Genomic DNA, 12,022 nt, shown 5'->3' with positions numbered 1-12,022 from the left:
ATTTCCATTTTAATGAATAAGTCGTCGCTACATTTTCTTTAAAAAACGATTTAAAGATAATTGATAATATTGTTAAACTTTTACCTTTAATCTCAATGATCTAACATTCAAATGACGAGTCAATTGTTTAACCATACGCATACATCATTCTAAACAACTTCATATTTTATTTTAAATAAATAGTGCTTTATATGTTTTAAAATTGCAAGAGGACTATTTTCAATATTTTTTTTATTAAGAATAAACTAATGTGTGTCACGTGATTAAAAAAATGGAAGCTAGAACGTCACCTCATGAACTAAAAGGCCTCTTTACAAAATATAGCTGCAGAATTGTAGTATCATTAGGCAAATGGCAAACAAAATCGCCGCCCCCCCGTCTGACTGATGTTTAAGTTTACAGTTTATACTAAAGTAAAAGAGGGTTAGGAATTAAATGTGATTTGTTGCATAACATTGATTTGCATTTGCCGCTCTCTCCTTTTGGGATAACATTCAACATTAAGCAAATCTGCCAAAATTTGATCTCCACGTATTCATCTTTATAAGCGATTCGTTACTCCTGCACCCACTCACAAAACATATCAGCTAGGACCAGAACAAGAGGCAGGGGCAGGGGGGGAAACATAAGGATATCAATTTACAGTAGAACCTACACAAAGATGTTCATATGTTCATATATATATATATATATAAAAGGGTAAATATAAATAGTTTCATGGTTACTATGAATCAGAATGATTGTGGCAGGGAACCAAACTTGGACCGGGTGAACCTATACATGAATTATGCAGCTTTCTCGCACACCACAAAACTGCCTGGGTTGATAGTAATGCTCTTTGTACAATTATCAGTTTTGTAGATCCCAACAAGTCGATCAGCCAACTCAAACATGTTGTTCCTCAGGCTGCACTTGGTACAACACATGTAGAGTCAATGACAGAGTACACATCAAATGGAGTAAGACTGGATAATAATGGCAAAACAACTCTAGGAAAGAAACATGCCTTATTATTATAAACTGTGCATCCTTTGTCCGATCCTTGACATAATGTCCCACGATAGAAACATTCTTGAAGTCTGGAACGCCATAAAAAAAAAAAAAACAAATAAATCACATAACTTGGGAGTCTGAAATGAAAGCACCTAGAAATACTTTAAAGGAACCTCAGAAAAGAAAAAAGGAAAAAAAGCTCATGGTCTGGTAAAATGTACCTAGAGCTGCATCAATTTCATCCATTACATAAAGTGGAGTCGGCTTGTAATGATGAAGAGCAAAAACGAGAGCTAACGAGCTGAGAGTCTGAAAAGCAGTTGTGAGAGAAATGTTAGACAACCTAAATATTTGTAAAGTAATGGGGTCAAAAGGATCATTGGCATGCATTTTAGCATTCATATATGGGCAGTCAACATGCAGACGCAACCTTTTCACCACCCGATAAGTTCGCAATATTCTTCCAGCTCTTCTTGGGTGGTCTAACACTGAAAACAACACCTTCAGAGAAAGGATCCAAGGAGTCCACCAATTCAAGTTCTGCATCTCCTCCAAGTGTGATCATCTGTTCGGCTCAGTCAGTAAGCTACAACTGTTACTTTATGAAAGCAGATAACACAAGAGAGGGGGGAGTAATCTGACACTAGCAAAAATAGAAAGCAGGGAGAAATTAAAGATAACCTGAGTACTTGCAAATTAATGAGGTTACTCCCAAGTCCCTTAGAGAAAAACCAAAAAACTGAATTCCAAAATAAAAAACCACCATTTAAGGACAACCAGAAACATAGAAAGAACAATCTTGCTTTTGGCCCCTCACTCTACCACCCCCCACCCTGGCCACCCCCAACAGAAAATAGTACTAATAAACAATGAAAGAAGGGCCTTATTTTAGCCAAATAACAGTTTAATGTATGGTGTCAAGACAAACCTGATACATTTCCTTTAACTTCAAAGATATTGCATTGAATCCTGCCATGAACTCATCCAACCTAAACATTACAATTGTAACAGATTCAGTTGAGTGAGATTTGACAAACTTCTGATGAAAGATAACTTTTAAGTTACAACAGGGAAAAATAACATGAGAGGGTATTTGTGCCTTTTCTTTCTCCATTCATCATACTGCTTCTTTATATCATCGCGCTGTTGGGTAACTGTGTTAAGATCCTCAACTCGCTCATTGTACAGTGAAACTTTTCTTCGATATCTATAACATCAAGTACTTTAGTGAACAGTCATAGAACAAAATAAATCACACTTTGGAAACATTAATATTGACAACAGAAAAATTCATACTCTGAGATTGAATCAAGATTTGGATTCATCTCTTTCAGCTGTGCTTCCAGCAATGCCACCATTTCAAGGGCCCTTTTCAGGTCGCAAGCCTCAGTTAGAGTCTCATCAGCCAAGGTCGCTTGAAGCTTTTCAGTGTCTACTAGATCTTTCTGTATCCTGCAACCAACAAGATACAATGTCATTTACCACCAAAAGCAACCAGTTTTCAAGCCACAAAGAGACATACTGTTCCATATGCTTTTGTAGAGCAATTTCCAAGTCATCAAGCCTTTTCTTATAACCATTCCCCTTAATTTCTAACTCCTTATACATCTTTTTCATTTCTTGGAATTTGAACTCAGCATCCACCTGTGTAATCACCAAGTTGATGCAGTTAAATCAACAAGCAAAAAACCAAGAAAAAAAAAGCTTTAAGTTGCATAATACCTCTGATGCACGCAACTCATCAACCATTTTTTTCTCTTTTTCATACTCCAATTTTGATTTATCAAGCACTTCTCCATGTTCATCAATTAACTATTAAAAGGAGAAAAAGTCAGGCATTTGTACAAGGTCACTGTGGTTTTCATCTTTACCATAAAGTATCAGAGTGGGTAGGGGAAGAAACTGAAAAACCTTCTGCATCTTCTTATAATTCTCTTGAACCATAAATGCCTTCTGCTCTATTTCTTTAAACATGCCACGCAACTTTTCCTTCCCCTCAATGATTCGTTCTTTCTCCTTCTTCGACTCTTCAATCCCCTTTGTCAACTTCTTCACCATTTTCTCACCTGTCTCTATTTGAACCTTGTGACGGTTGATCTCTGTGCTATTCTTGTCAATATCCTAACAAAATGAACAGCATAAATTACTAGTTTACCACGGATACCCCACAATAGGAATTTGTAAATTCCATGTCATGCAGAACTTACAGACTGTATCTTTTCAACCTTAGACTTCTGTGTTTTCAACTTTTCACCCCCAGCATTTTCTATCTTATTCTGCAGATCTAAAGCCTAAAAATAGAGGAAAATGTTAAGCAAATTAATATGGCATCACTAGATGGAGCACTTTACGTCCTAAATTCTGTAAGTATTACAATATATAGAAAACAATCCAGTGGAGAGATGATAGATCAAAACGAAAACCACAAATGAGGGGCACAAATGATTGGACTTTTGCACATGACCATCCAAATTTACTTGAAAGTTTCTAATTACAAAGAAATTTGCCAATTTTCATACCCACCTGCTCCTTCAGCTGTTTAGACCCTTTAATGAGTCTATCAATCTCTTTTTCTTCTGCAGAAATAGTCTCCTTAAGCTGCTCCAGCCTATGAACTTCATCCTGCTTTGGTCGTGAGGCAGCCTCCAGGGAATCAAGTTGCTTTTCAAGATATTTATATTCCGAATTCAAACTGTCAATCTGTTTTTGAGGGAGAGAAATATTGCATGAAACTCTGATTAACAAATCATTTAAGCTTTGGAAAATTGATAACTAAGCATACCTCTTTTTGATTTTTAGCTATTTCCATCTCCAACTGCACAACTATCTTTTCTGAGGCTTGGTAGCGCCTGACTGCATCAGCAATTCTTTGCCGGATGCTATTTAATGATTCAACCAAAGTAGCAAGCTCCTTCTCGGCATTAATAACAGCTTCTCTAGACACGCTAGCCGCTCGAATAGATGTCCCCATCTTACCGCCACGTGGCTTGCTTCCCCCACCACTCATGGTACCAGATTTTTCAAAAAGAGCACCATCAAGTGTTACCACACGTCGAAATTCTTTGTTCCCACCATATGCAATACGTGTTGCCTGAATTGGAGAGGTAATGCAACTCAGTTTCAAATCATGTTGAAATTAGATTTGACAGAAATAGTATGTCATGTTTCCTTGTTAACTTCAACCACATCACAAGGATCACACTTTCCTATGAATACTCATGTCTGCCACCATTACCTAAAACCTCATATATCTCTCTAAACTATCATGTCTAAGTTCTGAAATTCCTTCCAGATATTACAATGGAACACATGCAAATAAATTACTGCACCATTCCACTTAATTATGGTGAAACAAATACCTACCTGATCAAGATCCTTTGCTACAATTGTGTTTCCAAGAGCAGCAAAGAAGGCAAGTTTCAGTCTTTCATCCTGAACTTTAATCAAGTCATAGAGACGTGGAATTCCCTCAGGGGTTCTTACTTTCTCCTTTGATTTATGTAAAAGATCAACCTGTTTCTCCTGCATGAGTCAAGAAAAATGAAGTCATGATAAATTTTAAGGGCCAACAACCTAAACTTGACAATACCAACCTAAAGATCAACACCACATTATGACAACTGCCCAGCTTTTAAACACTATATATGAAATGGAAGATCAAAACTTTTTATAGCACGGAGTTGGTAAATTTCCATCCAATGCATCCCACCACACGTATGTAAGTTTTACTTTCCAATTTTCATACAGAAGCAATTACAGCCAGTATGTTTAACTAGCCTATATAAGCTACAAGATGACAAAAATTTAGCCTGCATTAAGATTTATAAGAACAGTATCAGCAACCTCTAATTCAGAAAGCTCTGTTGACTCAGGTAGGAAAACATTAAGTAAATGTTATCAGAATACAAGGTTTACTGGACTTTCACTGATGCACAGCTCATACCAGAATCATGAATGTTGCAACACCAAGTTGCTCCCTCCGGAGCAGTTCAACACATGCTTGTGCTGCAGCAGTGGTTTCCACCACAATATAATCAAGTCCCGGACAAGCAGTTGAGATGGCAACATCATATTTTGCTGCAGGGTAACAAAAATGTAAATACCATGGAATAACTTCATTGTAAATATCACAGGATAATAGAAGATAATGATAGATTATATTAATATATTAAACATCAAAGCATGCAACTAATTGACTTGAAAAGGAAGGTCTGCAACCCAAAATTTTGTTTAAATTCTGTCAATTCAATTAAAAAATATGGAAGGAGGAGAAAAAGGAAGGAAAGAATAGAGGTAGGGAAATTGAAAGACAAAAGGAAGAGAACCAAAGAATACTACATAACACACATACAGAAATTCTAAATTCACATAAAGCAATAAAGAGTTTCAGCATACAGCAGTTATACTCCTTGAATCTTGAAAGATGGGAAGAGCTAATAAGAGAAAATATTGTGACCAGAAGGTCCAGAATACAGAAAACTCACCATCAATAGCACCCAAATCACCCATTCTACCATATATTCCCTCAATTTGATTGGATTCTTTAGCCTGCAAAATTGCTTTTAAAACAGATCCCTGGCTCTTCTCAGAATCCAGCACCGACTTTAGTTCTGCAACCTTCTCTCTTGCAGCTTGTTCAAGAGGAATCAATGCTTCTTGTTCTTTGATGCATTCCTGCAACACCATAGGTTCTTCTCAATACATTCCATGATGGAAAAAAAAGTTGAAATAGAAAATTAGTTTAAAAAAAGCCCTAAGATCAATTAATCATCATGGTATTACGAACCTGTTCCAGTTTACGTGCTTCCAATGCTTCAAGCTTGTTCTTTTCCAGATTACTTCGCTTACCCTCAATGGCTGCCGTTATTGCTTCAGTTTTCCCCAATATGTTCTCCATCTCCTTTTGAGCATCCTCAAAAGCTGTATGAGCAGCTTCATGCTGAAAGAGTCAACTCTCAAATTAAGGCAACTATTGGAAAGATTATTATGCAATTTCATTCCTAGGCCATTCATGGACAAGCAAGGTCTCTATAATTATCTACTGTGGTTGACATCTGCATCTTTGCAACAAATAAAATCAAACTGCAGGCTTTAGTAATTTTGGGGTAGTATCAAAGAAAATTTTAAATAAAAAATTGTCATGATGGCTGCTTAGAAATATTCATTATACTTCTACTGGTAATGGAGTAGCTATAATTCAAGCTTACTCTAATATCATTATATACTAGAAATGAATAAGCGAGCGAAGTAAGCCAACTTAACTGGCTACTTTTTATTTCAAGTGATGCATGTCTGGACACATTGATAAAACCTTTAACAATACAGCTGCTTAATGATGCACGCTTATTAAAACTGATTTTTATGGAGTAAAACAGTTTCATGGTATAAAAGTACACTAAACATGACTTCTGTTCCAAACTTATTGAGAGAAAAGAGAAAGAAAAATTAACACTATCACTTATAATTGAGGGGAGAAAGATAAGGTAGAAGCTGTCATAACGTTGTCAAGCTCATCAACAATTGAATAGAAATATATAGCCACACCTTTTGAGTTAGAAGCTTGCTTTCAGTGTAAGCAACTTCAAGTTTTCCCTTATGCACAATCAGCTCTTTTTCCCAAGGTTCTAATTCAGCACGAACCTTTGAAAGCTCAGAGCGATATCTCTCAGTTTCAACTGCTCATCAAGCAATCAAAAACAACAGTTAATGAGGCTACATATGACCATGAAACTATAAGAACACAGCTAAAGCCTGACTTCTGATTCAATAAAATTGCTTCAAAGATAAGAACGCAGAATGTTAACTTTATTAACACAGCTAAATAAAAATTTCTAAGTAATTAGAATCCAAGGAGCTCATATACCTTTAGAATTCTCTTTCATTTCTTCCAGGACTTTCTCCTCATCCAGCAAAAGCTTTTGAAGCTTTGGAATGTTCTCCTCAAGTTTTGGGATTAGATTTGTTGAGTTCTCACACTCCTTTGTCATGTCCTCAATTTTTAATGAATCCTGGAATGTGAGACAAAGTGATATATGTGCACAAGCTTAATTTAAGTAAATCAGGTCTCTCAAATACCTTTTCAAGTTTATCCTCAAGTTTCTTCAGCTTCTGTTTCATATGCTTCAGATCTTCCCGGTATTTAACATCCTGCCTTTCAAACTCCTTAAAGTCTTCCTTACAGGTTCTCAAATCATTATCAAGTTCCTAATTATTTACAACAGAAACTATTCAGCTCATTATTTCAATAAGCCCAAGACAGAGTAATCATCACATAGACTGCCTAACCCCTTCGTACACAAAATCACCATCCAATAAGCAAGAACCTCTAATATCCATCAAGTTAAAATATTTCCATAAGCATATCTCTTTGAAGCACAACACCAATCAAATACAAACCTCTTTTCTTCTCAGGTGAGTGTTGTGCGCAGACTCGAGCTCCTTCAACCTCTTGTTGCTTTCCCGAATCCCTTCCCTGGAACAGGACAACACAACGTTAAATCTTAATTATGTGTTTAAGTATAGACAATGAATATCTTGACCAACCTTTTATTCTTCAAATTTTCTTCTAAGTCAGATAAATTTTCTTGTAGTTCAACCATTTTCAAGTTGGTATCTTCAAAAGCCAGTTTTGCAGCTTTCTCTTGCCATTTCAAGAGAGAAAGCTCTTTCAGCATGTATGCTTCTGCCTCATTCTTAACATCCTATTGCACAGAAAATGCAACAGATTAAATACACATTTTAGAGATGACATCATCCTAAAACAGGGGAAAATAGCACCATAAACAAACCTCCAAGCTATCTCTTTCTTTCTCCGCCAATTTAACCATTTGCACAACACCTGATCGTTTTTCATTGAGAGTTTCTAGCCTAGCAGCAACAACAGAAAACAACATCAAATGGGGTTAGACATGACTATTCTAGAACACAGTAGGCTGCTAATATTACATTCATTATGGTGGAGCGTCTTGATAGCTCACAAGTATAAGATGATCAAACGTCGGGTTAAAAGGTCTGAAATACTAGTGCAAAAAACAGCAGGCATGTTGCAATAATAATTTCCTCATCCATACAGTTTCCAAGTTCAAATGGAATTGGATGGAGACAATAAGAAGGAAGATAACTCTCACTAAAGTTTGCTGGAAAAATACTCACTCCTTAGATGATTCATCAATCTTTTCAACATATTTGTTAGTTCCTATTATGTCCTCAAGATATTCAAGGAAACCTTCATCATGAGGCCCTTGTGCTTTTGGTTTCATCAGCGAAATTTGCTCAACTTCACCCTGATAAGGACCAGTACAAAAAATGAAAACAAGCAGAAAAAGAACTTGAAATTCCAAATACAAGCTCCTTGTGGCTACTTCAAACCTGAAGAATAAGAAATCGATTGTTGTCAAGATCAACTCCTTTTCCTTTCAATTTCTTTGTAACCTCAGTAAAGTTACTAGCACGGTTATTAATGTAATATTTGGAGGAGTTATCCCGAAATGCAACCCGGGAAATAACAAAATCACTTCCTGGAACAGCTTCATATGTCCCATCATCCTGCATTCAATAGATAATCAGCTCACAAGCATCAGCGCCTCAAAATTTTTTAAAGCTCCATTCTGTTATTGAGACATAACAGTGACATTCAATTAGTTAAAACTCATTCATTTTGTTATTAAAGAGCAGAGATATTAATAAGCAGCATACAGCTTCTCAAAACCTTTGTATCTGTTCAGTCAGCTAGGTTAAAAACCTATAACAAAAATCAAGAGAATCCAGATGCAAAACACTGACCAAATCAATAATTTCCTGAAAATGAACAGAAACACCAGCACTTTCAAGATTCTGATGATTTGTGGAATTGTGAATAAGCTCTGAAACTTTATTAAGCCGCATCTGCACAATTAGATCAGCAAAATCATTGCATGAAGGAATACAGACAAAAGAAAATCCTCAAATTGTAATGAGTATGATATTAAAAGTACCATCGTAACTACATAAGATCAAATTAGAAAATACAATAGTAAAATTGTGTTAAACATTACCTGCTTTGCTCTCTTCCCAAATACAAAGAGCATGGCATCTATCACATTGCTCTTACCACTTCCATTTGGTCCGACCACCGCAGAAAAACTCTAAATTTCATCAAAATAAAAATAAATAAATAAAAACTTTAAAATTTCAGTGAGAGATATTTTAATTTCCTAAAAATGAAAAACAAAATAATTCAGAACACTTAATTTCCCGCCTATATCAAATCTAACGCGTGCAATTATCATATAAAATTTTCATTTTCTTTCTCATTTTCCATTATTTCTCGGCAAGCAAGCAGCTCTTAAACTATTAACAAAAAATAATGAAAAGCTTTTTAACTTTCTACATTTATTATAAAAAAATTATAATTTATGTTAAATTTGTAAAATTATCATATCAATCTGCAATTTTTCCTTCCCAATTTCCATTACTTTCTCGGTAACCAAACAGAAACACTTAAAAAAATTAAAAAAAAAAGAAAAGAAACTAATTCAAGTTAAATTCGTGCAATTTGACATTTTCCTTTTCAATTCTCCATTTTCTTGGAAACCAAATCGAAACAATGAACTAAGAATAGAAAAAGCTAAGTCAAGTTAAATTCGTGCAATTGTCACATCAATTTTGCAATTTTCCTTCTTTATTTCCAACACTTTCTCGAGAACCAAACAGAAACTATGAAATTAATAATAGAAATTAAAAAGAAAAGGAAAAAACCCAACCTTGTGAAAAGGACCGACGCGCTGTTCACCGGCGTAAGACTTGAAGTTCCTCATCACCATCTCGTTAATGACCAACCTCGGGCCTCGAGATCCCCCGCGGGCCTGGTCGGGCTCTCGAGTCTCGTGCTCATCCGACGATTTTATTCCCATCTGAAATGAATGGCTGCTGAGTCAACTGGATGTATTTGACTCGGTCCGAATCCAAAGTCTGGGGAGAGAATTTGAGGAAATAAAAGGAAGGGAAGAAGAAATGGTTTAAAATAATTTTGTGAAATTTTACGGGGATGTTTTGGCGGGAATTTGAAATGAAAATTGGAAATGGGCCTCAGTTTGGGCAATTAATGGGCTGCAAATTTGGAAACATTAAAGGCGTTTCTTTTTTTATGTTTTTCTTTCTCATACTTAAGTTGGGGGAAGAAAACAACTGACCGTGTTAATTATGTTTAGCCTTTAATTAAATATTTAATACCATAAGATCGACTGAGGGGAATACTTTTGTTCAGTCTTGTCTACGGGTCTAAAATAAAAAGATTTGTGCATTTCCAAATTGTCATCTGAATAAGCAATTTTAACCCATTTTATTAAGATTGAGCAACTCAATTGACTTGGTTTAGAAAAAATTGAAATCTCTTAAAAAATAACTAAATCGATCAAATTACGCAATAATAACTGAATAAATCAAAACCAATTAATATTCAATCGGTTCTACCAATTTGATCAGGTTTCTTTTTTTTTTTTTTTTTACAACAATTGAACACATGTTGCCACACCATTGAATGGTTTTTGCAAAAACTTGATTCCAATATTAAAAAGAAACAAACTCTTGTTCGCAACTATATAATGTAAAGTAGACAAGATAGAAAGACAAATAAGAAGAAAGTCACTATGCTAGGACTGCGAGGACAAAGAATCCTCAACTTCTTATATAATCATCACCTTTTTGTCCAAACCTTATAACTGTATATTATAGTTATTTTCACCTGATTAAGTTAGCAGTGCTGTTGAGTTTGCTTGGTGTATCGATTGATGTAGTTCTCTCAATTTTAATATGTTATCTAAACTTGGTTATATGAACTCACCAGCCTTCCTTTCAACCTTGTAAGTATCACTTTGAACTACATTGAAGGTTCTGGATATGATATCTGTGGAAAAACAACACAATTAGAAAGAACAAGAGCAAACAATTGAAAGAAAATTTGTTAAATTATTATATACTCTTTTTATTTAGGTCAAGAATTATTTCTTCACTTTTATTTATATATATACTTTACTATTTATGGAAAGTTTTGTGTAAGGGAACTCTCCAATAGTAAGAAACTACAAATGCAATATGTTAAGAAGCAACACTAATCAAATTTTTCTGAATAGTTGAAAAAAAAAATGAGAAAGAGTAGAAAGGTATTTTGCAAGAAGGCATGGAGGAGCAACAGAGGCCATAGGTCATAGTCAGCAAGGGTTTCAGGGCATTAGGTATCGTGGGCAATCTGAGTTGGCACGTTGGAGGAGATATCTATACATAGTTTAGCTGAGAATCTAGTAATGTCATGGGTTAGTATCAAATCAGTGTTTAATCAGTTTGGTGCTGTGGTTGATGTATTCGTTCCAAAATCCATTAGAAGGAAAAGTAGGTTATTTGCTTCTGTGTGTTATAGGTTAGCTAAGGAGCAGCAAGCAACAATTTTGCATGGTGATGGGATGATTATTTTTGGCCGACGTATTACTGTGAAGAAGGCATTGGAAAAGGGATAGCTTACACGTGATCCACCTCAAGGTCGAATGCAAGATAATTTTCCTTACCATGCCACGAACTCTCATTTTAGTGATGTTGATCAATGTATTTACGAGTTCTTAAGCACCAACAATCCATGGAAGAGTACATTGTACAATTTCTCTCAAAATGAGGGCCTTAGCTTCACTTTGATTGACTTTCACTTATATTTTCTCATGTATGGCATACATTTTCTACTTGTATTCATAGTTATATTTCCTTTTATGCTTTTTAATGCTTTACTTTTTCTTGAACTCTTGCATGTAATGCTTGATTATGCTACAATTTTCTCTATAATATATTTCACATAATCTTCTTGTTTATTTGCTCTTTAGTGCCTTATTACTTTTACACTTGATACTATCATGATTTCACTAGCGATTATATTGTTCTTGATGATTTTCACTCACCTATTGTCTCTTTGAGCTTTAAAATTGTTCATGCTCACACTTTAACTCCTTTTTCATATAACAAAAAAAGGAAGAAGGTTTATGAGCACATTTACATGCTCTTATTCGCT

At 35.2% G+C, this 12,022-nt stretch overlaps 1 protein-coding gene across 2 annotated transcripts; it reads right to left on the bottom strand.

Annotated features, from left to right (window-relative positions):
- Positions 1-294: 294 nt before the first annotated feature.
- Positions 295-9,976, bottom strand: SMC3 (structural maintenance of chromosome 3). Of its 2 annotated transcripts, XM_018120353.2 has the most exons (28): positions 9,735-9,976; positions 9,027-9,116; positions 8,776-8,877; positions 8,362-8,538; positions 8,146-8,276; positions 7,782-7,860; positions 7,537-7,694; positions 7,390-7,465; positions 7,069-7,197; positions 6,857-7,001; positions 6,538-6,668; positions 5,780-5,932; positions 5,478-5,667; positions 4,937-5,070; positions 4,357-4,515; positions 3,776-4,084; positions 3,517-3,693; positions 3,201-3,284; positions 2,905-3,114; positions 2,716-2,805; positions 2,516-2,637; positions 2,290-2,445; positions 2,093-2,200; positions 1,922-1,982; positions 1,424-1,558; positions 1,215-1,302; positions 1,007-1,079; positions 295-906 (listed from the first exon to the last, which is right to left on the bottom strand). In XM_018120353.2, the coding sequence occupies exons 1-28, from the start codon at positions 9,882-9,884 to the stop codon at positions 786-788; spliced, it is 3,738 nt and encodes a 1,245-aa protein (XP_017975842.1). In that variant the 5' UTR covers positions 9,885-9,976; the 3' UTR covers positions 295-785. The 2 variants fall into 2 exon arrangements, with proteins under 2 accessions (XP_017975842.1, XP_017975844.1); XM_018120355.2 differs by lacking the exon at positions 3,201-3,284.
- Between the last annotated feature and the right edge of the window lie 2,046 nt (positions 9,977-12,022).

The sequence above is a fragment of the Theobroma cacao genome, chromosome 4, assembly GCF_053813885.1.
Source record: "Theobroma cacao isolate CCN51 chromosome 4, ASM5381388v1, whole genome shotgun sequence".
NCBI classification, from domain to species: domain Eukaryota; kingdom Viridiplantae; phylum Streptophyta; class Magnoliopsida; order Malvales; family Malvaceae; genus Theobroma; species Theobroma cacao.
This window is presented reverse-complemented; position numbering and strand designations above follow the sequence as displayed.